General features: G+C 54.6%; 1 protein-coding gene across 5 annotated transcripts in view; it reads right to left on the bottom strand.

The window, feature by feature from the left end:
* Nucleotides 1-26,676, bottom strand: part of GTF2IRD1 (GTF2I repeat domain containing 1) — a 109,729-nt gene that overhangs the window by 39,970 nt on the left and 43,083 nt on the right. For 4 of the 5 annotated variants that reach the window (XM_070412811.1, XM_070412813.1, XM_070412814.1 and 1 more), the window contains 11 exons: nt 26,529-26,612; nt 22,862-23,045; nt 17,785-17,810; nt 16,762-16,870; nt 15,908-15,945; nt 15,372-15,452; nt 14,672-14,761; nt 9,707-9,754; nt 8,645-8,710; nt 7,477-7,660; nt 455-504 (listed from right to left, as the gene is read on the bottom strand). In XM_070412811.1, the coding sequence (XP_070268912.1) occupies nt 455-504; nt 7,477-7,660; nt 8,645-8,710; nt 9,707-9,754; nt 14,672-14,761; nt 15,372-15,452; nt 15,908-15,945; nt 16,762-16,870; nt 17,785-17,810; nt 22,862-23,045; nt 26,529-26,612 (960 nt within the window). Of the gene's footprint in view, nt 1-197; nt 294-454; nt 505-7,476; nt 7,661-8,644; nt 8,711-9,706; nt 9,755-14,671; nt 14,762-15,371; nt 15,453-15,907; nt 15,946-16,761; nt 16,871-17,784; nt 17,811-22,861; nt 23,046-26,528; nt 26,613-26,676 lie in introns of all 5 variants that reach the window. The other variant, XM_070412815.1, reaches the window with a different exon arrangement.

Below are 26,676 nucleotides of genomic sequence, written 5' to 3'. Positions count from 1 at the left end.
CACACCCCAAAACCCCCGTGGAATCTCTCACTCAAAGCTGGCAGGCTACAGCCCATCCCCACTGCCAGCCCACCTTACCCAGGCCCCCAGGCCCTGAGGTTGTAGCCAGCCCCACCCCTAGAGTGGGCCTCCACACCCAAGCCAGGTCAAGGTCATGGTGCTGGGACAGTGGACCCCATCCTGAGCTGCAACCTTACCTTGAAAGCCCTGTCTCTTCAGGTTCCTGTCCACAAAAAGGTCCCCTGAATCCCTCTCTGGGGGCGGTGGGGAAAGAAGCCAGGGTGAGCAGGCAGCTAGCTCCTGAGACCCAGGGACAAAGGTGGAGCAAACCCGATGGGGAGGGCAGTTGGGGAATGTCAGGGGAGGACAGAGGAAGCAGGAGGGGTGGTGGCAGAAGCCTGGGACCCCTCCCACGCCCAGCCCGCACCTTAGCCCATGACCCTGTGCAGGGTACCTTGGCTGTCCGTGATGGGCTCTTTGACTCCTTCGGTGAGCAGCTCAGGCCTGGAAAATACAAGTGGGGCTATCACCAAGGTCCCTCCAAGCCTCCTTCATCCTGCACAGACCGCCCCTCTGAGCCTCAGTCTACACATCTGTGCAATGGGCTCTTTTGCCTTTGGACAGTCCAGGTCTGGGGTCCCTGCCCTTCTCCTTGCAGTTGTCCTGCTGATCCGTGTGTGAGATCTGGGCCGGGTGTGTGTGTGTGTGTACATGTGCGAGTGCGTCTGCGCCGAGCTCTGAGGATTCAGGTGGGAGTGAGACCAGCCTGGTCCTGGCCTGGTGGGGCTGACACCCTTCCTCTCAGTTCCAGGACGCTGTCTGACTGCCACTATCCGGGGTCAGAGCACATGGTCTGGGGAGTCCCCAGAGAACCGGCTGTAAGTGTAGGAGCCACCGGGGATGACTTTGGGGCAAGTTCTCGGAGGCATAAGGAAGGCCTGAGTTTCTGGCTGAAACCTGAGAGCTGCCATTTCACTTTGGAGTCAGGGGCCTCGGGGACCAGGCCCAGTTTTCCACTGATGTCTGCATCTACACAGACTCCACAAAGCCCTTCCCAGACATGAGGTAACCGCCCCACGGCCTTGAAGCAGGCACTGCTTCCCGCATCCCATCCTCAGGGTCAAGAGACTGAGGCATCGGGAAGGTTAGTAACATGCCCAAGACCCCACAGCTCCGGAGCAGAGTGCAAATAAAGTGCCCCTCTCCCCCCCATTGCAGCCTCTCCAGCTGAGGGACACCCCCTCCCCACGCGGACCTCTGTTTTCTCATATGAAATGAGAGAGTAACCCTGTCCTGGCTCAGACAGAGGGGAGCAGGCCTTACAAATCCAAGTCTGAGGAGACAACGCCGGACTGTGGAAGTTACTTCGGCCTGGGCGTCGGGGGTCCTGCTCCTGAGCCCCCCTTGGTGACTGTGGGGACAGCATTCTACCTTCCGAGCCCCAGTCTCCCCATGAGGAGAAGGGAAGAGGTGGTGGTGGGGGGGATCTGAATACGGTCTGAGGCCTTTTCCAGCTCCCGAGACTATGGGCCAAGGCAGGCTGTGCCTCCTCCCTTCCGGGCCCCAGGAGCCCAGCCCTGTGCCAGGGACTGAGCTAATGCCGATGCCTGCTGCCAGGACAGGCATCAAGTCCTCATCCGCTGGCCGCCTGACCTGGGGGCAGTCTGGCCTCTGGAAGGGTCTCTGTGTTGCTGCTCGGCCACCTCTGTGACAGAGAGCTCATCACCTTTGTGGGCAGCCTCCCGCAGACCCCTCCTCACACTAGACCAGTGATGGCGAACCTATGACACACGTGTCAGAGGTGACACGCGAACTCATTTTTTTGGTTGATTTTTCTTTGTTAAATGGCATTTAAATATATAAAATAAATATCAAAAATATAAGTCCTTGTTTTACTATGGTTGCAAATATCAAAAAAATTTCTATATGTGACACGGCACCAGAGTTAAGTTAGGGTTTTTCAAAATGCTGACACACCGAGCTCAGAAGGTTCGCCATCACTGCGCTAGACCCTGGTCTGCATCCCTTCCTTCCCTTCGGGAGGTTGGAAGTGGCTGTCTGTTACCTGTCCCACTCCTCCAGGCCGTCAGCTCTCCCCTGGCCGGCCTGCCTCCCCAGCACCCTCAGGCTGCCACAGATCCCAGACCCCCACCACCCGGGCAGGCCCGCGCCAGCTGGACCAGGCTGCACGGAAAATGGGGCATTTAGAGTCTGTGTGAGAGTTAGTCTGGTCCTTGTCCCAAGTTCCCGGGAGAGAACCTCTAAATCTTTGGAATTTCTGGAATGACAGGAGTGTCTGTTATTCATGGTGAGCCTCTGGGATCACACCTATGTTTATGCTAATAAGCTGACTCAGGACTCAGGAAGAGCAAGCATGTGATTAGAGGGCTGGGGCTACCAGCCACCTGACATCAGCTCAACCTCCTGACTTCTCGTGGGTGTGGGGGAGGCTGGAGACAGCCAAGCCTACATAATGCATCCCAGTACACTGTGGGCCCTGAAGCTCGGGGCAGAGGCCTGGTTAATAAATCGATGTGCTGAGAGTGTGCCATGCCCTGATTTCATGGTAGAGGGTGTGGAGGAAGCTCTGTGCCCAGTGCCCTCCCAGACCTCACCCTTTGTGTCTCTTCAATTGGCTGGTCCTGACTTGTATCCTCTATTTAAAACTGCGATCATACTACAGCCTCCCCTGAATTCTGTGAGTTGTTCTAGCTAATTATTGAACCTGGGGGAGTCATGGGAAGCCAGTTACTCAGAAGTGTAGGTGGCCCAGGGCGCCTTGGACTTGTGGCTGGTGTCTGAAGTGGGGATGCTCTTGTCTTGCTGGGGTCTGTGCCCTGACCCTGTGGGACCTGCTAACTCGGTGGTCAGCATCAGAACTGCACCCTGCACCGTAGCACTACGTTCAGACAGAACCTCCCCCCACTGCTCCCTGGACCTCAGTCTCCCACCGAGAGACTCCACCCATAGCTTTACATTTCTAAAGGGTTTGTAAACTTTGGAGAATTTGATAAAAGCAAGGGACTGTTTCTCCAGAAAAATGCACAGAAGAATACAAAAATTTGCATACAAGTTCAAGGATCTGGGTTAATAATGTTTTTTGACAAAAGGTTTAGAAAGTTTAATTTGATTTTTGTGCCAACTCTAATTACTAGGTAGTGGTTGCATGGAGTATTGCTTAGAAGGCTGTGGAGGTCAGGTTCAGGAAGGGTCAGAAAGTGTCAATCAATTAGTGATGTCTCCTGCAGGTGATAATTTCTCATTTATATAAACATATCTATATTATAAAAGTCCTGTGGCCCTCACCCCGTAATGACCAAAGACTGGCGCGGGTGGGCGGGGCTGTGAGCACAGCAAGGCGCATGGGTGGGCGGGGCTGTGCGATTTCACGCGCTGGGCTTCTAGTATGTATATGTATACACACACACACACGCATACATATGGGCTGAATTGTGTCTCCCCAAACTTCATATGTTGAAGCCCTAACTCTCAGTACTTCAGAATGTGACTATTGGAAAACAGTGTCTTTAAAGAGGTGATTAAATTTAAATGAGGACATTCTGATCGGTGCCCTTGAAAGGAGAGGAGATTAGATCTTGCAGAGAGAGGTACCAGGGACGCGTGTGTACAGAGAAAAGACCATCTGAAGACCCAGCGAGGAGGTGGCTATCTATCTGCGAGCCAAGGAGAGAGGCCTCAGGACAAACTAACCCTGCCAACACCCTGATCTTGAACTTCCAGCCTCCAGAATTGAGAGAAATAAACTGATGTAGTTTGAGCCACCTAGACTGTAATACTTTATTATGGCAGCCCCAGCAAACTAATATTCATATATTCAAACTAATATTCATATATACATACATACATACATACATATATGCGCATATATGTATATCTATTGAGATGTATTTCACATAACATAAAATTCACTTTTAAAGCGTGCCAATCAGTGGTTTTTACTATATTCACAAAGTTATTTATGTAGCCACACTTCTATCTAATTCTAGAATCTCACCTCCCAAATGTATCCTTTTTATAAGTAAGATTAATGAGAAGTGGCTATTTTTCACTTAATTGTCCCAATAGCATTTTTGCTAATTTTTAAAATGAGGAATGCTATAATAAAGATACTTGAGTGCTCAATCTCTCTCCTCCAATCATCTCTTAAAACCATCCCAAACAGTCTTTTATCCCCTCACCCCACCTGTTGCACTGGATGAGGTTAATCACTCCCCCACTGGAATCACTTTCTTCACTTGCCTTTCAGGAAACTGGAATTAAAGTCACTTTTAAAAACTGCTACATTTTTGCCCTGGCCAGGTGGCTCAGTCACTTAGAGCCTCATCCTGTACGCCAAAAGGTTGCGTGTTCGATTCCTAGGGCACATACCTAGGTTGCAGATTTGATCCCTGGTTGGGGGCAGGTGCAGGAGGCAACCGATCAATGTGTCTCTCTCACATGGATGTTTCTCTCTCTTCCCCCTTTTCTCTCTCTCTAAAAATCAATAAAATACATACTCTCAGGTGAGGATTAAAAATAAATAAATAAAATGGCTATATTTTTAAAGAAGTGGACTCCTCATACAGGTAACCCCATAGATAAATCTCAGAAGCTAAGTGAAGGAAGCCGACGCCAAAGGCTGCACACTGTCTCACTCCATTTACATGACATTCTCGAAAAGGCAAAATGATAGTGACCAGTGGCTGCCAGGGGGTAAGGGCTGCCAACAAAGGGGGCACAGGAAAGTTTTTGGAAACTGCTTTGTATCTTGATTGTGGTAGTGGTTTATGAGACTTAGTTTGTCTAAGTTCAAAGAGTTGTACATTTAAAAAAGGAGAATGTTACTGAATGTAAATTAAACCTCAATCAGCCTGACATTTAAAAAAAAACACACCAAACCCACATTGACTGAGTTCTTAGAGTGCCAGGTTCTTTGCTAAGCTTTGACCTCTACTGCTATCCCATGAAGTGGTACAGTGCACCCCATGTAACACCCCAAGGACCCTGCTGAAGGTCACTGGGAGTAACGACTAAGATCCAGGAGACCACCTCTCACTGCCACAGAGCCACTAGCCTCACATATTTCTCAATATAAAACAGCATTAAACAATGCTCAGGTGCCCTGGTTGGGTAGCTTGGTTGGTTAGAGTATCGTCCCAATATGCCAAGATTGTGGGTTCTATCCCTGGGTCAGGGCACATACAAGAACCAACCAATGAATACATAGATAAGTGGAACAACAAAGAAATGTTTCTCTCTCTCTCTCTGTGTCTCCCACTCTCTCTTTCCCTTCCTTCCTCTCTCTCTCTCTAAAATCCATAAATTAGCAAACCAAACTGCTTAGGAGCACAGGGGAGAGACTGCTTCTACAGGTGAACAGCAAGAAAAGTCGGTTCACATGGATTTGCTGTTGATTTGGTTCCTACCTTTGAGCCGCCCAAGGGCTTCAGTCCTGGGTTTAAGGTGATGAATGTGGCAAGCTGTCTCCAGGTGCACGTAGCCTCCCAAATGCTGATAGCTCCAACTTTCTGTCCCCACCCTGACCTCTCCACTGAGCATCAGGACTGTCTGTCCCGCTATCCACCTGCTGTATGTCCCTCCCTGAAAGGCCCAATGAATCTCAAACTAACACATGTCAGACCCAGCTCTTTATTTTTTTAATTTACAATATATTTTCATAGATTTCAGAGAGGAAGGGAGAAGGAGAGAGAGATAAAAACATCAATGATGAGAAAGAATCATTGATTGACTGCCTCCTGCACGCCCCACACTGGGGACTGAGCCTGCAACCCAGGCATGTGCCCTGACCGGGAATCGAACTGTGACCTCCTGGTTCATAGGTTGCTCAATCACTGAACCACACCAGCCGGGCCAGACCCAGCTCTTGACTACGGCCTCCACCCACATCAACTCCATCTCAGAAAATGGCATCAGGGCCAGCCCGGGTGCTCAGCCTGCAACCTTTGAGTCAGTCAGGACTCTATTCCTCTCACATACCACACCTAACGTATCAGCGAATTCTTCAAAATACTCCCCAACTCTGACAACTTTCAGTACTCCCGCCCCACCTGTACCCAGTTCAAGCTGCTGCCCTGTCCCCTGGCCAGAGTGAAGCCTCCTCGCTGGTCCCTGCTTCTGCCCCTGCCCATCCCCCCAGAGTCCCCTCTGCCTCACAGCTGGAAAATAAAAATAGGCCATAACATGTCAATCTCCTCAAAACCTCCCAGTGAGTTCTCACTAAGTGTGAAATAAAATCCGAACTCTTTAAGCCAGCCCAAGACCTTGTGTAATCATTATATTGTCATTTTATTCAGTGAGATGGGCCAACTCAAGGGCAGGACTTGGTGGCATTTGCTGCCATAGCATAGCCGGGCACAGGGTTGGCTCTCAAGCTGTATTTGTTGAAGGAAGGAACCAGGTAGCCTCTATGTTCGCCTCCTGAAGCTCCACCTTCCCTGCCTCTCCTGAGGCAAACCAGGTCCCATGGGAGAGCTCCCCTTCCCGTGCTCCGTCACCAGCTGCCACTCTAGGTGTGAAGACCACCTCGCGCTTCCCAACTCCTCTAAGGGGAGTACACCCTTCAGAGTGGGTGCAGGGCAGCGAGGGCCAATGGGAGGATAGGGAGGGGACATCTGTAATACTTTCAACAATAAAGATTAAAAAAAAGTCTTCTCTTACTTGCCACTTTCAACCGAACCAAACCTAAATTTACAAGACATAACAGTAACACGGAGAAGCAACAAACACAGAACAGGTCCTCCCCCTCCTTTCAAAAATTAATAAATAGCTCCTCCACCTCCTCCGGAGGGACTTTATGCCACACAGCTCCCCTGGGCTCTCGCTGACAACACTGAAATGCCCGAGGAAACAAGAAGGACCTGGAAATGCCCCAGCCATCTCTTCCAATCCTCGCATAATGGGCGCTGCCCTCAGCAGTGCCCTAATGCCCCCTGACCCAGGTCACCATCACCCCTTCCCACAGGATGCTCAGAATGGTCTGGAGAGCCGGCCGGCAGGCACATTCCCATTCCACGTGCTGGCAAACTGGAGACGGAGAGACTGGCAGGCCTGGGCTGGGCCTGGATAACCTTGTGCCTGCCCAACTAGGCCCAAACCCCAATGAACACCCCACTCTTTAAAACAAAACAAAACAAAATAAAACAAAAGTCTAAAGAGGGAGATGGCAATTGGATGCTGCTCCTGGGCAAGCCCAGAGGGCTCGAAGACCTGGCCAGGCCTTACCTCCTTTTTTAAAAATATATTTTTATTGATTTCAGAGAGGAAGGGAGAGGGAGAGAGAGAGAGAAAGACATCAATGATGAGAGAGAATCATTGATCGGCTGCCTCCTGCACGCCCCACACTGGGGATCAAGCCTGCAACCTGAGCATGTGCCCTGACCGGGAATCGAACCGTGACCTCCTGGTTCATAGGTCAACGCTCAACCACTGAGCCACGCTGGCCGGGCAAGGCCTTACCTCTTAATGACGAACTGGATGCTGTTGCTGGCCTCCAGGATCTTCCGGAGCTTGGCAATCCCGAAGCAGTTGGGCCTGCGGAGGGAGATGCCTTCAGGCAGCCCCACCACAAACAGCTCCTCTGGGTACATCAGGAACTTGGAGTAGGGCACCTTGACGGGCTCCGAGATGCCAATGGCCTTGGCTGCAGAGACACAGCTGCTGTAGGGCCACCAGAGCTATGGGGCCACCGGCCTCAACTCCCGCCTCCCCCGTCTGCACGGGGGGCCACAGGTGCCAGAGCCCTTTTAGAATCAGCACTTAGTTGAGCCTTTCTAACCTTCCGGAGAGGTGAGTACTGCTATCCAGTCCCCAGGCAAGAGACCTGGAGCCCAAAAGGGATGTGCCTCATCACGGGTCCCAGAGCACCAGAGGGGAGGTATGTGAATCCCACACTCGTGCTCGCTCCATGCCCTCACACCCAGGCAGTGCAGGGAAACCACTGCCGGTTGGTGAGACCTGGAGTTGGCTCCACCCAACACCATGTGTCCCTCTGTTGCCAGAAAAGCCCTCCAGAGGGTCCTCTGCCACCATAAAGAACCCCAAAACTCTGTGTGGCCTAACACCATGCTTTGGGGAGGACAGGGCTGAGGTCCAGGCCAGGTGCTGCCTCTGCCTAGTTGTGGGGCCTCAGAGAAACCGTGTCACTTCACCAGGCCTCATTCTCCTCATCTGTGAAATGGGTATTAGGACACAAGGATTTTGTGAGATGGGACAAGAGAACCTGTGAGAAGCACTTAGCCAGCGCCTGGCAAACCACAGGCGCTTAATAAAGAACAGCTTTCCATCCTGCCTCCCCATCCTCCCCTGGTCTCTCTAGTAGGAAAGTCCTTGCTATGTAACGAGTCCTCCTGAGGACCCTGAACAACGGTGCCCATGAGGACGGAGGGGCCGTTCTTACAGTGGAGTAAGGACTTCTCCCACCGGAGGCTGAGGCGGGTGGGTGCGCGTGAGCCTGCTGGCCGAGCAGGCCAAGGTGCAGCATGCAGAGGTGGGGTTCTCTGGCAGTGCCCCATCCCTTTCCCAGTGGGTCCGTGCCCCTCGCTGCCCTCCCCACCTTGTGCCCAGGCAGGGAGCAGCTGGGATGGGGGGCCAGGCCAGGCTGCCAACCCTGCTGTTCCTTGCTCACCGTATCTCGTGTTGAAGAGCAGCTCCACTTGCTTCCGCAGGGGCCGGATCACATCGCCGTGGCCGTCTGAAAGGCAAAAGCAGCGTGGAGCCTCCTCAGTGGCAGCAGCACCCTGCTTCTCAGCGCAGGTCCCAGTTCTGCTGGCACCAAGAATGACCCTGTGGTGGGACCTTGGATGGGGCAGGCCAGGTAACCTAGTCCTTCAGAAATGGCACCCCCAGACAGGCCTGTAGCTCCTGGGCTCCAATCCTGCTTGTGAAGCCCAGTCTAGGGCATCCCCAGGCCGAGCGGAGGTCTGGAAGGTTTTGTGGCCCAAGAATGGTAACGGGCCTTTCTAGGTAAAGTGTCACTCCAGACCAGCTCAGCGAGTTACTTAACCAGTTAACTGCCACGATATTTTGAATTTAATTAAAAAAGGTCCGCCTGCCTCTATGGCCGCTTATGGTGTACAAATGGTTAACCAGTAAACACTAAGCCTGCAAATTGAGGATGCTGCCACCAGGGGGCAGTGGACTTTGGTTAACACTTCGTGGTTCCAGCTGCCTGGCCTGGTTTGGGGAAGTGACCCTTCTCTCTTCTGACACCCACTCATTCATTCCATTGCAGGAGCAGCCACTCCTGAGATGAAACGGGCCCATCTTCACCTTGACCCCCATTCTGGGCCTATTCTCATTCTCAGCAGGAAGGGAGTGAGCGTGTTCCTAAGAATGAGCATGCCTGATGCTCATTCTGGGCTTTCGGGCCTACATTGCACTTGCTCAGGAAGACCGACTCAGCCCTCATCCTTAAGATCTTTGTGGATGATGGGGGCAAACAATTAAGAAATAAAGAAAAGGAAAAAATCTTCGTGGAAAGAAGTGTGTATAAAAGCAAAAATTGAAAGCCTTGCAGTTTCCCTTCCCAGAAAGCCCTGCTGTACCTCTGACCAGGTGCCTCCTAGGAAGCAGGTCTGCAAACCTCCCACCTACTGGACTCCATCCCCAAACGAGGTGTTCAATAGAGAGAAAGGAGAGATGGGGGGCAGGGGAGGCAGCAGAGATGGGGAGGTGGTCAGTGCCTTACCCTCCACAGGCCGCTCCTCTGGCCGCAGGTCCTCACTGGGGCCTTTGTCTGAAAGAGAAGAGAGGATGCTGGGAAGCCACGTTCATCACCTCCTTCACCCTGTGGTGCCAAAGTCAGGTCAGACAGGTGAGGAGCGGCAGGCCGGGGGGCTCTGACGCTGGACATGGCATAGTGACCCCCAGACGGGATCAGGGATCTTGATTGAGCACAGGCACCCCGCCCTCAGCTCCACGTGAGGAGGGCAGGTTCAGAGACCAGGCATCCCATCACATTTGGCAAGCACCCCCGAGGGCCAGCCCCGTGCCTGTCCGTCCTTCCTACTATGCACTACGTTCCGTTCCAGGCACCAAGGACACTCAGGAACAAGACAAAGCCCTGTCCTCCTGGTATGATGCAGACATAACACACATTGGCAAATGGTACTGATGCCATCAAGAGAAACAGAATCAGATAAGGAGACAGAGGGAGGGGCAGGTGTAGGGCATGGAGCCATCCCAGGTCTGGTGGTGAGGGGGTGGGGCTGATGAGGTGGCACTGGCACCAGCCCAGGCTGCCAGCTATGGGTCCAACCTTGTTTCCAGATGCTTATTGTCCACAGGTAGCAAGGACGCAGGGCAGCAAATGGGGAGGTGGCTGCTGAGGCTGCATGGAGGTAGAGGGGGTCCCTGCTGGCCTGGGGGGGTTTGAGGCGGGAGGCTTTCTGCAGGAGGGGACCCCTGGGCTGGACCCTGGTGTTCAGGAAAAGCAGTGGATGGGAGGGACACAGGCAAGGAGGGAGGCACAACATGGGGAGGGGGCAAACTCTGAGGTGTTGGGTTTGCGCTGGGAATGACATGGGAATTGTGACAGTGGGAGTGGGGTGAATGGGCCGGGTCCCTGATGGGTACAGGCCCTTGGCAGCGGCCTTTATTGCTGGGGCTGAGGAAGGTACGGGGATTTTCACCATTTGTGACAATGAGACGGGAGCTGTGACGTAGGAAGCTCACTGGTGCCTTCACACACAGTACTAAGCCCTTCAACAGCTCCTTTCAGCCCATGACATGCAGCTGATCTGGGGATGGTGGAGCAGGTGGACCCCAGGTCTGCTCTCCCAGCTCTGGAGAGCATGCAGTGGTGAGGGGTGCAGGGCGCCGTCCCCCTGCCCAGAGCTGAAGGAAAGGGGCTAATCCTGGGAGAGCTGTCAATGGTCAAGGTCCGATCACTGATTGAGGAAGGGGAGCCCACACATCTAGGGTCATCAGATAAGCCTGAGCCTTGGGGCTCAGCCTGGAAGGAGCTGGAAGGTTCTGGAAGGATTCATCTATGCAGCCGACTTGAAAAGGTGGAGGGCCAGCCCTGAGGTTTAGGCCTAACCTTTCCTCAGGGAAATGGACACCCTGCAGGCAGTGCGTGCTGGGTCCACGTGACCGAAGAACTGGCTGTGGGAGAAGAACCAGCCAACAGCTTGCGGTTAATGCGCTGGAAACAGCTCTCAGCCAACGATGGGGGGAGATCTGGCAGATCACTAACCCAGCTCCCTCTTCACCCAGCTGGGTCATCTCAGCGCATGACTAGTGGGTCTCATGGGCCCTCCGCTCAGCTGCCTGCAGTGGCCACACCTGATAACACGACTGTCCTGCCTCAGCCCCACTTCCCACCTGGTGTTCCCCGACCTCCTCCCAAATGAATCAATGCACTGCTCTCGGGCCAGCTTCTGGGGGACCCACTAATACGCTGGAGAGCAGGGCAGACAGGAAGACAGGAGTCTAGTGGGGACAGAGGGACAAGCAGGGCCACCAGGGAGGGGTCCCTGGGCAGGTGCCTGTGACAAGGAGGCAGGAACTGTGTCTATCCTAGGATGCAGAAAGCTGCCAGATGGTGATGATGCCACACCTGGAACACCTGTTTAGTTCACCAGGTGGCCTGTGAGGCACAGGAGAGGGGAGACCGGGCCCGGAGTCTGCCCCTGCCATGAGCTGTCCATGTTGCAGTGCCAACACTCCCTTCTGTCCCCCGGCAGTAGCAACAGTCTAGAGCAGTGATGGCGAACCTTTTGAGCTCGGTGTGTCAGCATTTTGAAAAACCCTAACTTAACTCTGGTGCCGTGTCACATATAGAATTGTTTTGATATTTGTAACCATAGTAACCATGTTTTTGATATTTATTTTATATACTTAAATACCATTTAACAAAGAAAAATCAACCAAAAAAATGAGTTCGCGTGTCACCTCTGACACGCGTGTCATAGGTTCGCCATCACTGGTCTAGAGCACCAGGCCCTGACCCAGCCACTCACAGGGCCCCAAACTGGGAGTGGCTTATGCCAGCCTTGTTGGCCCCCCCAAATTGGACTAGGTCCTCTCCTGGGGAATCTTTCAAAGGGCGGGGGAGACAAATAAAAAAGATTTATTCTTCCTGGCACAAAGGGCAGGTGCTTTGGGGGCCCACATTCTAAATAAGGGGAACTTGCCATTGACTCTGAACATTCCTGTTCACAAGCTGACTGCTCCCCATTCAACAACGGGAAACCGGAAACAACCTCAGTCAGTGACCACGGGCGTGCCGACACCGATACCACGCTGCTGCACAGCTGTCCGTGGTGAGGACATGAGGGACAGAGTGTACAAAACAGTAGCCCGTGCATCAGCCTGTGTGCAGTTTCTTGCTGTCAAACCAGGAGGGAGAACCCTTTCCAACAGAAGGGGCACCGTGCCGGTCCATGCCCCTCACCCCCTAGGTCGCCAAATTGGGACTCCCATGGTATCCTGAATACTGCTGTGAGCACAGCCAGGCACCAAGGGACCTCCTAGTGGCCAGGACACACTGGCAGCTCACCCTGAGCCTCTGGCCAGCTAAGCTTCCCAGTCTCCACACACGGCTGTCAAGTCTGGTCACACCCAGCCCGTGCCTGACAAATACTATTCCTTCTTCATCACCAAGGGATGGAAAACACATCACAGCTGATTTAGGAGACGAGAAAGATAAAGCACTGAACCTAACACAGCTTCTGTTTTGATGTTTCTTTTATTTAACTAGTGATTATGTTTTCAACACAGTTGTCAACAGAGCACACTCGACTTTTTGTCTTTTGCATTCTCCTTCGTTGCCTATTTTTAGTGGCTGTGTCAGGAGGAGACCATTAACGGCGCCCTGGTTCTTTCCAATTTTCATTGTCATCAGTAACATGGTTACGAACACTGTGCAGGAAATACTGTCCATATTGCAGATATTTTCCTAGGACTGTATTCCTGGGATGACCACAGGGAGCTCATTTTTATGGTTCTTTAAGCTGACAAACTTCCTTTATTATTATTATTATTATTATTACTACTAGAGGCCTGGTACACAAAATTCATGCATGGGGGGGGGGTGTCCCTCAACTTGGCCTGCAATGACGCCAGCGTCCCTTGCCCCGGCCTCTGGCCAGAGGCCCCTCCCCTCCCTCCACGTGGCCGGGGCGAGGACGCTGAGCTCGTTGGGGTCAAGGCAAGCCCAGCATCCCGCGCCCAGGCCTCTGGCCAGAAGCCCCACCCTCCCTCCGCGCGGCCGGGATGCGGACGCTGGGCTCGTGTTGCTGAGGCAACACCGCCAGTGTCCCACCCCAGCCACTATGGGTGCCACCATCTTTGTTGCCGAGTGATGGTTAATTTGCATATTACTCTTTTATTAGATAGGATTTTCAAGTTTCTTTAAAAAGCAATTTGCACATTTGTATTTGCACCGAGTGAGTACCCATTTCCCAATACACTCAACAAAAGTTATATCCGATTAAAAGGTGCAAAAGAGATGGCCCTGTGCAAGCCCTCATTCCTCTGCGCCTGTCTACTCGCTGTCTGTTTACTGGCCCAACCGGATCGCCCATGCATGTCGTGGTGGACACTGGGATCTACCACCAAGATCCCCAGCCTGTTGCCCCAGCAGCAGAGACTGTGGTGAGCTGGCAGCCCAGGGAGGTTGCCCCTTCAAGGACCGCCCTTTTGGGCCAGCCCACATCTCATAACCAATTGAGGAATAAAGACCAGGACAACCCAATTCAACTCAGAACTCTGGGGGGCTGTTCTGGCTCCAGAGCCCCCCGTATGGTTAGTGGAGACTGTTACTGGGGTTACATCATGGCTCAACCTTTCCTTTTGCCCCCTGTGCTTCCATCCCTTTGTTTACATAGGTGTTGATCCCAAGGGCGGCCCCCAATAAACATCCCACACATTAAACTCCATCTCTGTTCCCTGGGGAACACAACCCATGATGCATGTTCTTGGGCTGTGAGTTCTTGTGCATTTTAACCCAGTGCTCTGGCCTGTCAAAGCCACAGAGAACATGAGTCTTGGGTGGACTCCCCATTCCTTCCTGAGGCATCTGCAAATTACATGGTCCTCCTGCCCGAGGTCCCTTTATCCGACGGACTAATGTTCCTGGAAGGACCAAGCCCTTCAGGCCAGCACAGGAAACCTCCCCCAGGTGAAGGCTAGGTACCCCTGCAGCCCTGCTTCCCCGACTCACCCCTCATGCATGGCCGACACGGGGTCCCTTCTGATGACTCCCAGTCATTTGTGTAGAAATCTTTTCCAGAACTGTGCCTGGGACTGATGCCCAGTCTATCTATCTGCAATTTGGGCAAAACCTCATCTTGAAGTCCATTTTCTTTTGACAGCTCCGCTTCCAACCACCATCACTTCTCAAGTGCTATGGACGGTGGATCTCAGGGATTAGCTGCCTGGGATCTAACTGTCGGGCAGCTGGAGATCTGCACTCATCCACAGCAGCTCCGCAGACCCACGCAACTCCTTAATGAATGGGACTCTCAGGTCCTCCTCTCTCTCCCCCATTTCCAGACCATCTTCCCTAACTGAGATGGAGCAAACGAGGGGCGGAGATGTTGTGCCCCTATTCCATCACCGATTCACATGACAACACCCACCGGGGCCTGCAGGAAGCCTTTTTATTTATTTTTCCAGTCACTCGTTTTGTCCCCAGCCCATTTCTTACCAGTCATCATCTCCATCCCATAACCAGAATCTTCCGAGGGTAGATGCCCGGGCATCGAATCTGTCATTTCCTCAGAGGTTGGCGACGGGTCTGGAGGTAAAACTCCAAATGATAAGAGAATCCCCTGCCTGTCCCACCCCGTCACAGTCCCTCAGGGACCCAAGTCCAGCATGTCCACAGAGCAGGATCTTGTAGGAAGCTGTGCCCTGGGACTCTGGGAGGGCAGCCTTAATGGTCGGCGGCCAGGCAGGGGCCAGGGGCCTGGAACTATGGGTTCAGTGGTTACCCCATGCTGACCCTCCAGAGGCCAAGTACACCCTCCTCACAGACATGGAAACTGAGGCTTGGAGGTTCCAAGTCTGGAGTCAAACTCAGATCCTCTTACGCCAATGACTTTTCTTCTCCTCCCTCCTGCCTCCCAAATTCCAGGGAAGCCAGGCCAGAGAGGTAAAGGTGGGGGGCAGGGAGCCTTTAGGAAGCCTGGGGCTGGGACCTGACTCCTGGTACACAGGGCAGATGCGGCTGCAGAAGGCATATGCGATACCTCACCACCCTCAGGACCGAACTAGAGAACCAACAGGGGTCACCCCAGTCTAGCGGGGAGGGCATAGGGTGGTTCCCGTAGGAGCCCTGTTGTGGGGATTGCTCGATTCCTGTAGGGTCAGGGGCAGGGGCAGCCCTTCAGAAGCTTGCCCCTTACCTGGGATGGTGACCTGAATGATATCCAGATCCTCTGGCTCCATTTTGATGGGCCTCAGCCCCCCCAGCTCCCCGGAGGTTCCTGGGAGGAGACAAGAGATCCAGTCAAGTGGCTGGGCAAGGCGAGTCATTCCAAAACATCTTATTGTCTGGGACTTGCCGGTAGCACCCAGGAAAAGTTGTATCGGCCCCTATGCTCCTGCCCAAACCAGAAACAGAGGGCAGGCAGGACGGCAGGCCAGGCCTGGTGGCTCTAATTTACAGACCTGGCAGCTGATGCCCACAGAGAGAAAGCCACTTGCCATAGACATACTAGGAGGTAGTGGTGATGCCAGAATCCAGGTCTTCCAACTCCCTCCGTGCTACCAAATCCCATCTGCCCCTCCCTGCCCCCATCCCGTGAGCTCCTAGCTGTGCTGCAACTCCCAGATGCTCTGAGGCCTGGAGGGTGAGGGGCAGGGGTGGGCAGAGGATATTAACTAGGACTCCAGGCTCATGGTGGGGTGCTGCACACTGCGGGGTCCTGCCCCTCCTCACCTGGCCCACAGTCTTCAGAGATCCCGCTCCTGTCTGACCTGTGGGAAGGAAGCCGAGAAATGACATGGCACCAGCCCAGCTCTGCCCTCCAGGCTGCCAATCAGAATGCACCCCAGACCACGCTCACTCCAGACCCACGGGATGGCCCTCTCCACAGCACGGTTCCCAGTGCCGGGGACAAGAGCCTGCTTGCTCCCCTGGGGTGAACTGTCTGGGTGTCCACCTTCCCCCCCAGCTGGGAGCTCCTGAGGCCTCGCTCTGGCCACATTGGGAGCTCAATTTAACACAGCGGGGGGGTTGACCAGTGCTTTCTGGGAGGACTGAGAGCTATAGCCTAGAGGGGGGTTGGGAAGCAAAGCTGGGCAGGGTCCCTGGGATGGATGATTCAGTTTATTCAGAGCCTGGAGGGGAAGCTGGGCTGGACATGGGGACTTGGGATAAATGGCCCACCCCTGGGTGGGTGGCACTGGTAGATGGTGACTGGGCCAAAAACTGAGTGCAGGGCCCTGTGGACACACAGGGCAGATGCCTGGTTGCCAAGGAAGGCTTCTGAGACCAGGTGACATGCAGCTAGTTCCCAAGGGGGGACGAGTTCTCCAGGTGGAGGAAAATCGGCGGTCTCTGTCCTCCTTCTCTGTCCCTTTATCTCCCTGCCCCAGAGTGGCGTGAGGACACACTGTGTGTGTCAAGGTGTCTACGCGGGATGACCCTGTGCCTGTGAAAGGCATCAGGGGGTTGGGAGACACTGGGCACAGCATCGTGGGCCAGCCCTAGGCCTTGTTCCTCCCTGCAGGTGCCACCACCTCATCCAGAGTGGGGGTGCCCATGGGCTCGGAGCTGGGGTGTGGCCTTACCGAGCAGTCCCTGCCAGGTCAAGGACGGTGGCACGGGAGACTTCTGCAGAGGTGTCCTCTGGCGGGCTGGCGGGCTCCAGTTTCGTGGGGTCTTTGGTAAACTTGTTCCCTGGGTGGAGAGTCGGGGAGGGGCGGGGGCGGTCAGGGTGAAGGCTCTCCAGCCTCCTCCTGCCTGCGCAGGGGACTCTGCTTAAAGCTCTTGGGAGCACCCTTGTGAGCTCCATGTCTGGCTGGGCCAGGGTGGGTCCTAGGGAAAGAGGCCTCCCCTGGGAGAAGGAATAAGGGCCACAGTGCCAGGGGGGCCAGGGATCTGCAAGGACTGGGAAGGAAGGAGCTGCCAGCAATGACGGCCCGACCACCCACAGGTTGCTGGGGCTGAGGGAGCCCTCGGGAAAGGGGCCGAGTCTCCCCGAAGGCCATGCCACGGGACCATTCTCTTATTTAGTTACCCCAGGGACCCAGAGGAAGGTGCTCTTATCACACCCACTTCACAGATGTGGAAACTGAGGACCATAAAACCCTGCCAACTGTCACAAAGCTAGCGTAAGGTAGGGCCAGAACTGGGATCCAAGTACACTGCACCCCAACATCCGAGCTCCCTTTGTTGAACCAGGCAGAGGGGGCCTCCTCCTCGGAGGCCTGCTTTCTACCGGCTATGGTCCGGGCTCCGGGACCACATGCCAGACCCCACTGCTCACTAGCTGGGCTTTGGGGAAAAGAAAAAGAGAACACTTCATAGGGCTGTTGAAAACGCAATTTAATTAAAATGAAGTATTCTAACAGCTTAGAAGAGTACCTGGCACATGGTGCTATTCAGAAAACATTAGCTTTATTGTTCGCTATTCAGGGATCCCAGGTCTCGGGGGATTGTCTGCTCCCGGGAGCTGGGGGCCTGTGCCTGCCCGGGTTGCAGAAGCCACACCCAGGATCCTTTCCGTCCCAGGGCTAGTGTAATGGCAGCTCAAGCACTCTTGGGGGCATCAGCTTGGTGCTTCAGAAAGATAAGATGGTACCCACACATACCTGTGAAAATTCGCTCATCAAACATCCTGGAGAGAGAGGAGAGACGGGCATGAGAGCGGTGTAGCCCCAGGGATCCCCCAGGCTCAGGGAGCCGGCCTCCGGGTCCCTTCAGTGACGGTCACTTGAGTCTCACATGCACGGCTATAGCTGCAGACCTGGGCCCGGGGCTGTGGCCGCATGAGGACAGGAGAGGGTGTGGTCCGGAACAGCCAGATACCCCAACAGCCAGATACCCGAAACCATTTCTCCTCAGCCAGGGAAGGCATGGGCAGGCCCCGGGTGGTTGTGGATGGTCCAACATGCTCAGCACGATGCCTCAGGGGCCTCCTCCAGTCCTGAGCTCTCCTTGGCCACAGCTGGTGGATGACTCATGCCTTTCCCACCAGGGCCCCGCAGGCTTTTGCCCAATCCCGCCTGTGTCTCAGGGACAGTCATGGAGAGACCCTGCTCCCAAGAAGCTATCTGGTGACTGCATAAGCCAGGCCTGTCATCAGGTCACAGACATGCAAGATGACACCTGGGACCCCACATGTGTCTCAGAAGTCCAGGGGGCCCAAGCAGAAAGGGAGTCGGGAGAGACTTCAGGGGAGGGATGGCAAAAGGCACGGAGTGCGGGGAGTGGGGGGGAGCAAGGGGGGGTGGTGAGGGGCGGGGGTGCAGGGGAGCTCCACCTGGCTGGTGCTCAGGCACATGGTCTCCACCCTGTGGGCAATGGGAGCCCCGAGGGGCACAGCACCATCAGATCACTCCATCCTCACCCAGAGAATGGACTGGAAGGGGGATGGCTGGGAGGCTGGGCCAGTCAGAGACCCCTGAGTCATGCTGGCGAGAGACCTAGAAACTTGGCCAGGAAAATGAGATGGAGGAAAGGTGGGCAAGGTGGTCTGTCCTTAGTCCCAAGCAGGGTGGCACCCAGTGGGTTGGGGAGTCCTGGGCAGTGGGTCTGGGGCCTGCAGTCAAGCCTGTGTGCCAGGGAATGGCTGGACAAGGGGACCGGGCCTCAGTCATTGAACTCAGGCTACAGTGGCGACATGGGACCAATGAAGGGGAGTCTGAGTCCAAAAACAAGGGGGCAATGCCCAAGGCGGGCCCAGTGGAACAGTCAAACACATGCAAGAGCCAGCGACAGGATGCGGGGCTCGGTCACCGGGGCGGTGAGACCACAGCACGACCTGACCTCAGGCATGGCTTCCCGTTCTCATTCCGAGAGGCCCGGCTCCCCTGCTGCTCCCGGAGGCCCGTGCACACTGGGTTCCACGAGGCCCAGAAGCAGCCAGGGAGGAATTCTGGAGGAAAGTGGCTTCCTCAGCCTCTCCCAGGGACCGGAGGCTGCCAGTGTCCCTGTGGTTTTATTATTTATGATTTTAGTTATTTATGGGGAGCACAGGATAGGGGCTCGCACAGTTCCCCGGTGGAGTTGGGGGGCAGATGACAGGGAGAAGGTCTGATGGTGGCTCCAAGACTGTGACGGACGTTCTCACGGGCTGCCTAGCGTGAGGGCCGTTTGATGGGCATTGACCACGTAACTGTAATCTTCCACCGCACAAGCCACACACTTCCCCTCTTAAATTCTCCCTCAGGTGGAACTGACATGTCGGCCCCTCGGGTGTGAATTCAGATGCCCTCACCAGGGGCTCATGTCCTGGAGGGACAGGGGATTTGGAGGACAGGGCTCAGCACAAGTGTGAACCTGGGGGCCAGGGAGCCCCCTGCCACCAACAAGAAGCACAGGCCTTGAGAAGGAGCTTTTCCCTTTGTAGGAGAGTACCCTGCCCTCTCCCCACCCTGGGCAGACACCTAGGCTGAGGCAGAGACTCCACCTTCTGGCTGCTCCCTAAGCCCCCCTTTTTTCTGACCCATGTCTGCTAGAGTGATCCCAGATGCTCTATTGATGAGGCTGAGATGTGTAGTAGTGGGAAATGTACACAGGGCTCAGAACGGAGCAGCAACTGTTCTAGTCATTTAGTGCACGGACAATCACTATAGCCCCATTTTACAGATGAGGCAAGTGAGGCACAGGGCAGTCAAGTAATTTGCCCAAGCGTGTGCCCTGGCTGGGAATCGAACCGTGACCTTTTGGTTCAGAGGTCAATGCTCAATAGCTGGGAAATGGTGGGGCCAGAATTGGAACCTAGGCCATCAGGGCTGATGTGCTTAGCTACTACTTTATATACCAGGGAAGTGAGGTCAAGAAAAAGAACTGGTGTTTATGGAGCATGTCAGGTGTGTTATGTCCACTTCCTCAGTGTATGTTGAAGGAAACCATTGTTCCTGTTTTTAGAGAGGAGGAAACCGAGGCTCAGAAGAGAAGTTGCTATTCAAGGTTATCAACATGTGAGTGGTCATCCAGTCAGTGTGGCTCAGTGGTTGAGCATCGACCTATGAACCAAAAAGTCATGGTTCGATTCCCAGTCAGGGCACATGCTGGAATTATGGGCTCGATCCCCAGTTGGGGGTGTGCAGGAGGCAGCCGATAGATGATTCTCTCTCATCATTGATGTTTCTATCTCTCCCTCTCTGAAAGCAATAAAAATACATTAAAAAAGAAAAAGATGTGAGTGGCTTCAAGCCCAGTCATCTGATGCCAAAGCTGCCTCCTCCAGGAAGCCCCATGGGTTTGCTGCTCAAATGCCATTGAGTCTACACCAGGAACGTTTCGAAGTGACCACCCTTCATGATGGGCAGTGGCCTCTGGGAGCAGGTGGGGACTATGCCTGCTCTTTCATAAAATCTTCAGGGGAGCCCAGTGAAGGGCTGAACGTGTAGGAGGGACATGCTAGTGAAGCATTAAATGAGCTATAGTTTGGATTGAGGGAGATGAAACACATGGTCAAGCACATGAGGGGACACTGGGATGTCCTTGTTGTTTTCTTCTCCCCTACCCTCCTACCAAGAGTCAACGGAAGAAAATGGACTTAGGCAACAGCAAGAGGGATTTAAGCTAGACAGCAGTAACACTGCCTGATGACTGACTACAATGCACCTCCAGAATCATTCATCAAGTGGGCTCCACAGGAGGGGTTGTAAAGCGCATGAGATGGGCATGAGATGGCTGCGATGCAGATGCAAGCAAGGAGTGTGCTAATGAAGGAAGGAGGCGTGGTCTTCCAGACACTGAGAACAACAAAAGCAAGCCTTGAAAGGCAGAGACAGGTGGGAAGCTGGTCCAGGTGGAGGAAGAGCTTCAGCAAAGGCCCACAGGCAGGGGAGGTGGCAGGAGTGGGAAGGCAGGGCAGCAAGAAGGCTGGCTCAGTGGCTGCCAACAGGCCAGAGTGGGCCCTGCACCCTGAGGGCCAGAGGCAGTGAAGGCTTCTGGGTGGGAGACCCACACTATCAGCCCCGACTTCCAGAATCATCTCTTGGGAGGCACCGGGAGGCCCACCCACTGTCCTGGCCAGCTGCCTCAGCCTTCTGTGCTCGCCCAGGCCTCTCACATGAGCCCTCTTCTCTTCTTATCTCCACCCCTCTCTTCCCTGAGATCCCTTCCCGGCCCAGGCTGACAATGTTCAGATTTTTATCTCTAACCCAGGCCTCTCTCCAGAGCTCCTGACATCTCAACTTGGCCTCTGAGAATGTCATCTCCTGATCTTCCCTGAGTTCACATATCCAACGTGAACTCACTCGGAAACATGGGGGTGATCCCTGTCTCCCTGCTCCCCTCCCCGCTCCCACATTCCATCCACCAGCAAAGCCCATCACAGCTGAGCAACCGTCCCAAATCCCGCCCCTTCTCTCCCTCCACTGGCCACGCTGGCCTGGCTCACTGCTCAGCCTCCTGCCAGTCTCCCCACCTCTGCTCAAGTCTCCCTGCAGCCAGAGGGCCTGTGAGACCCCGCCTCTGGCCTCCAGCCGCCCTGCAGAAGTCCTACCCACCACCCTAGAGCAATTCTCAATCTTTGCTCACGCCCTGGCCTCCTTGCAGCTCCGGGGAATCTAGGCTGCTCACTGAGGCCATCCCTTCCGCCCAAACACTGCCCAGCTCTACATGGGCCCACCCTTCTCAAACTCCCAGCTCTGGCTTAACAGATGGGGCTTCTCTCAGAGGCCCCTGACCACCCTAAGTCGGCGCCCTCAACCCATTTCTCTTTCTCCCATTACCCAGGTTATTTCCTAAGCTCTAAGAAGTCAGAAGGGCCCTAACCGGTTTGGCTCAGTGGATAGAGCGTCGGCCTGCAGACTCAAGGGTCCCAGGTTCGATTCTGGTCAAGGGCATGTGCCTTGGTTGCGGGCACGTACCCAGTGGGAAGTGTGTAGGAGGCAGCTGATTGATGTTTCTCTCTCATCGATGTTTCTAACTCTCTATCCCTCTCCCTTCCTCTCTGTAAAAAATCAATTATATATATATATATATATATATATATATAAAAAACACGAAGTCAGAAGGTATGAGCCCAACTTGGTCAAGCATGCGTGCGTGCGTGCATTCATTCACGCATTCCACAGATCTGTATTAGGCATCTACTACCTACCAGGGACTGTCATGGTCACTGGGGATTCAGTGATGAGCCAAGCACAGCCGTGTTCACGGTCCCTGCTTACTTTATAGCCTAGTGGCAACTAGACTACAATAAGCGAGCAGGCACATGAGTAATGAATGTACCGGGCTCACACCGCCGAGGGGAAACATCCTGAACAGATGCCTGGGGAGGGACCATGCAGTGCTGCCTGGATGCAGGGGGCTGGCGGGCTCGGCCTCTGGCCACCGCTCCATCTCTAACTATTTAGGAGGGATCATCCGGGAAGTCTGGGCATTGCCTGGAACGGCTGGTACAAGCTTGGTGGTGAGTCCAGTACCTGTGAGGGCAATTCTCCTGCCAGCTAGGAGGGCCAACCTCTCCCCAGGCAAGAGGAGACCACACCGCTGTTAGGTTAAAGGGCCAGAATTCTCTCCCAGGTCTGCCTGATCCTCTCTTTAAGTCAGAGAACTACTTCATTCCATCCCTGCCCCATCGTCGCCTCCTCAGGGCCCTGCCTCATGCCTGCTGTTGCCCCTGCCCAGCCTTCACACCCTAATACCTTGAACCCACCCAGGCCTAGCGCGGAACGAAGGTCATGCCCCCTGCAACCCACCCAGCACCTCTTAATGATGAAGTGGATGCTGTGCCGCTCCTCCAGGATCCGCTTCAGCTTGGGAACCCCGTAGGTGCAGGGACGCTTGAAGGGGATCTTGTCCGGGATGCCCACGATCTCCACAGCCTCCGGGTCGCAGGCAATCTTCCTGTAGGGGACGGGGACCATGTGGTCCAGTCCCAAGGCTTCCGCTGGAAGGGCAATGGCAAGGCTGAGTGCAACATGAAGGCCGCAGGACACGCAGGGCCCCAGGGCTGTGGTCATCATCATCTCCCACCGCCCGGCACCTCTGGCCGCCCAGTGGCCATGCTGAAGTGTCAAATCACATCCTCTCTCTTAGAAAAATGCCCACAGGCTCCTATCTCACTCAGGGATGGTCAAAGTCCTACCTGGGCCTCTGAGGCTCGATGGGACCAGGACCCCATCACCTGGGACCTTATCTCCCCCCCCCACCCCCTTTCACCCCTCTGCTTGTTCATTCCAGTCTCCGGGCCTTTTTGTTGCTTTCCTAACAGGCCAGGCACACACCCACCCCAGGGCCTTTGCTCCTGCTCTCCTGTTTATTCAGATATTTTCCTCCCATGTAACCAGATGCTCCTCTCTCTCCTTTTCTCCAATTGTCTGTCAAATGCCCCCTCATCAGCCTAAAACAGCCCCTTCCCCTCCTCCCAAGCTCACCCCGCTTTGTTTTTCACCCCGAGTTTATCAGGACCTGCCATTGCGAACATGCTCGTCTAGTCACTGGTGTGCTGTCTGGAACCTGAGCTCCACGGGAGCAGGGTGTCCTCGCTGCCCACATCTGGGATCCAGATGGGGCTGGCACTGCACAGTGCTCCTTGCATTTCCACCAAGTGAGTGAATGGCTGCAGGAAGCCCCCAGGCTCCAGGTGGCTCTGGCAGGATGCCGCTGGCCACACAGGTGAGCCTTTTCCTCCAGTGAGGGCCTGGCACTCCTCTCACTCTTCAGTGACATCAATGAGATTCGGGCCGGAAGCTGACAGCATTGCCGACAGAATCCGGGCTCATGAGTGGTCACTTGTTCTCTTCCTCTGGACTGTTAGGTTTGGTCTTGGCATTTCAGACATTCACTCACACCCCAGCTCTCTATGTGTTTATTCATTCACTCACCAAACACTACTTGAGCACCCACTGTGTGCTTGAAGGCACTTAAAAAATTTGATTTTTAGAGAGAAAGGAAGAGAAACATCAATTGCTTGCCTCCCATATGGTCCTGGATCGGGGATCAAACCCAAAACCTAAGTATGTGCCCTGACTGGGAATTGAACCCGAAACCTTTTGGTGTACGGATGACACTCCGACCAACGGAGCCACCTGGCCAGAGCTTGATGGTACTTTCATACGTTCCCTGTTCTCCCCAAGGCCTGGGAGGTCTCAGGAGATGAGCTGGGCTGGGTGTCCACTCTTTTTAAAATATATATATTTTTATTGATTTCAGAGAGGAAGGGAGAGGGAGAGAAAGATAGAAAAATCAATGATGAGAGAGAATCATTGATTGGCTGCCTCCTGCACACCCCCTACTGGGTCATGTGCCCTTGACCAGAATCGAACCTGGGACCCTTCAGTCCACAGGCCGATGCTCTATCCATTGAGCCAACCAGCCAGGGCTGGTGTCCACTCTTGCCTTGCTACTCTGTTCTCTCCCAAGGGTCCCACATCTCTCACTGTTCCCTAGGCCCTTCCCCATCCTGGCCTTGTCTGTGTCCCCACCAGGTTTTGTCTTTGTCCTGACAACGACCAGCCCTGAGCTGGACCTCCCTCCAGCCATGTCCTGACCAGGGCAGAACAGCGCTGTCTGGGGCCCTTCCTGGGACACTGCCAACACTGTTTTCCTGTTGATGCAGCCCAGGTCTGCGTTGGCGGCTTTGGCAGCCAGATCCCACTGTGAAGTCACACTTAACTCACTGTCAAATTAAACCCTCGAAATCTCAACAGCTGTCAAACCATTTCTTCCCCCGGCTCCCCACCTCCAACATCACCAGCCACGCCCCAGCCCCAGCACTTGAGCAATAGGTTCCTCGAGTCTACTTAAATCCATCTCCACTTGGGTTCATCATATGTGCTGGGCCTGCCTTTTCAGCAGCAGGGGGCTCTGGTGGACGGAGGCATGACCCTGCCCAGCCCCCAGCTGCAGCAGGGCTGGGAAGGGAGAACCAAGCCGCCATGCACAAGCCGACATCCTTCGTCTAGTCTCTACATTTCCCAGGTGACAATGTCCTTGAGGCTCCCTAAAGGCTGCGCCCCCTTTGTTATTTTTCCCTCTGCACCCCAGCCACATCACCTCCCCCAGAATTGGTAGCTGGAAGGACAGAACCAGAAGCAGAATCTATTCATCCGGGGTCTGCAGGATGCCTCAGGTCGCCCAATGTTCTCCCCAATATTCACGGGGAGCCTCCTCCTCCCCTGGGCAGCTGACGGGAAAGCTGAGAAAGGGCAAGACCTGGGCCACTCTAAGTCCAACATTCCTGCTTGGATCTGGCTGTGGTGGGCCCAGGTGCTGATGTCTAGAAAAGGTTCCACATTCCGGAAACATCAAGAGCCCACAACAGGCCTGAAAACTGGTGGCTGCGTGCCAGCGGGGCTGGGGCAGAGCCCTCCCCAGCTCTCTCCCTCTGCCTCCCATCCAGTTCACACCTGCCTGGGGCCTGGAGGACGCAGGTGCAGACAGACAGCCCTCCAGCCCCTGGCAGAGGGGCGGAGTGGGTGGGCCAGCCTGGCCACATCAAAGGCACCCAGCCTCTCCCAGACTTCTCACTAAGGCCCCAAGGGCCTTGCTCAGCCCCGCCCCAACCTGGAACTGTCAAGCCCATGTGCCCAGGCCTCCTCAGCCCCAGCCTGGATCAAAGGGCACCTCCTCCTTGAAGCCATTCATGACTCCCCGAGCCTGTTGAGAACTCACCTTCCTTTGAGCTGCCTCTTTCTGAGGGCTCCCGTCCCTGTGTGCTACCCCACACTGGAGTGTGTGGCTGTGCAGCACTGCCTGCTACCAAAGACACAGCTTCAGCAACTGCTGCAACACCAGAGACCAGAGCTGGCCTGGGAGCCTGGCACAAGGTGGGGGGCTCGCGATGCACGACTGGTAAGTGTGCGGATCAATAAATGTGCGTGAAGAGAAGGGAGGAAAGCCAGATCAATATGTGACCTAATAAGTATGTCTGACGGGGGTGTGAAGGGCAGCCTTTGTTATTCATAAGAAGCCGCTTTCAACCATACCTGACAGGGCTTAGCTTCCGAGGCCCACCTAGCCCAGGCTAAGTCTCGAAGAACAAGTGGGACTTTGCCTCCAAAAGATGCACAGGGCACACCAGGCAGAGGGCACAGCACAGGGAAAGGCAAGGAGGCAGGCAGGGGCACGGTGCTGTGGGGAATTTGCACGCAGCCATTTTTCATTTGACTGCCTGCCCCCCCCGATCTGCCTGCCTCCCACAGGTGAGTCAAGGCCTGGGCCTCTGCCATCAGCCCCACCCCCCGGAGAATCTAGAAGAGAAATATTGACACAACCACCCCCTCCTCAGACAGGAGATGCCATTTGCGCTGATGGCATGCGGGTGCCAGCATATGGCTCTGGCTGTCATGTTAGGGAACACAAGTAACTGTCACGTAATGAGATGCTCAACACGCCACCAGGGCCACACCGTGGGCCGCCACCCACTCACCATATCTGCTGTTGAACAGGATCTGCACGCACTCCCGGAGCGTGTTGATGTCCTCGGTTTCCTTGATGAAGGCGTCCCACTTCTCTATCAAAACGCAGGAGGTACGAGTGAGGCCCAGTCAGAGATGTGACCCCGTGGCCCGGCTGCC

This window comes from Myotis yumanensis, unplaced genomic scaffold (genome assembly GCF_028538775.1).
Source record: "Myotis yumanensis isolate MYYU_CA2020_CCGP unplaced genomic scaffold, mMyoYum1.0.hap1 SCAF_4, whole genome shotgun sequence".
In the NCBI taxonomy this organism is placed as follows: Eukaryota; Metazoa; Chordata; class Mammalia; order Chiroptera; family Vespertilionidae; genus Myotis; species Myotis yumanensis.
This window is presented reverse-complemented; position numbering and strand designations above follow the sequence as displayed.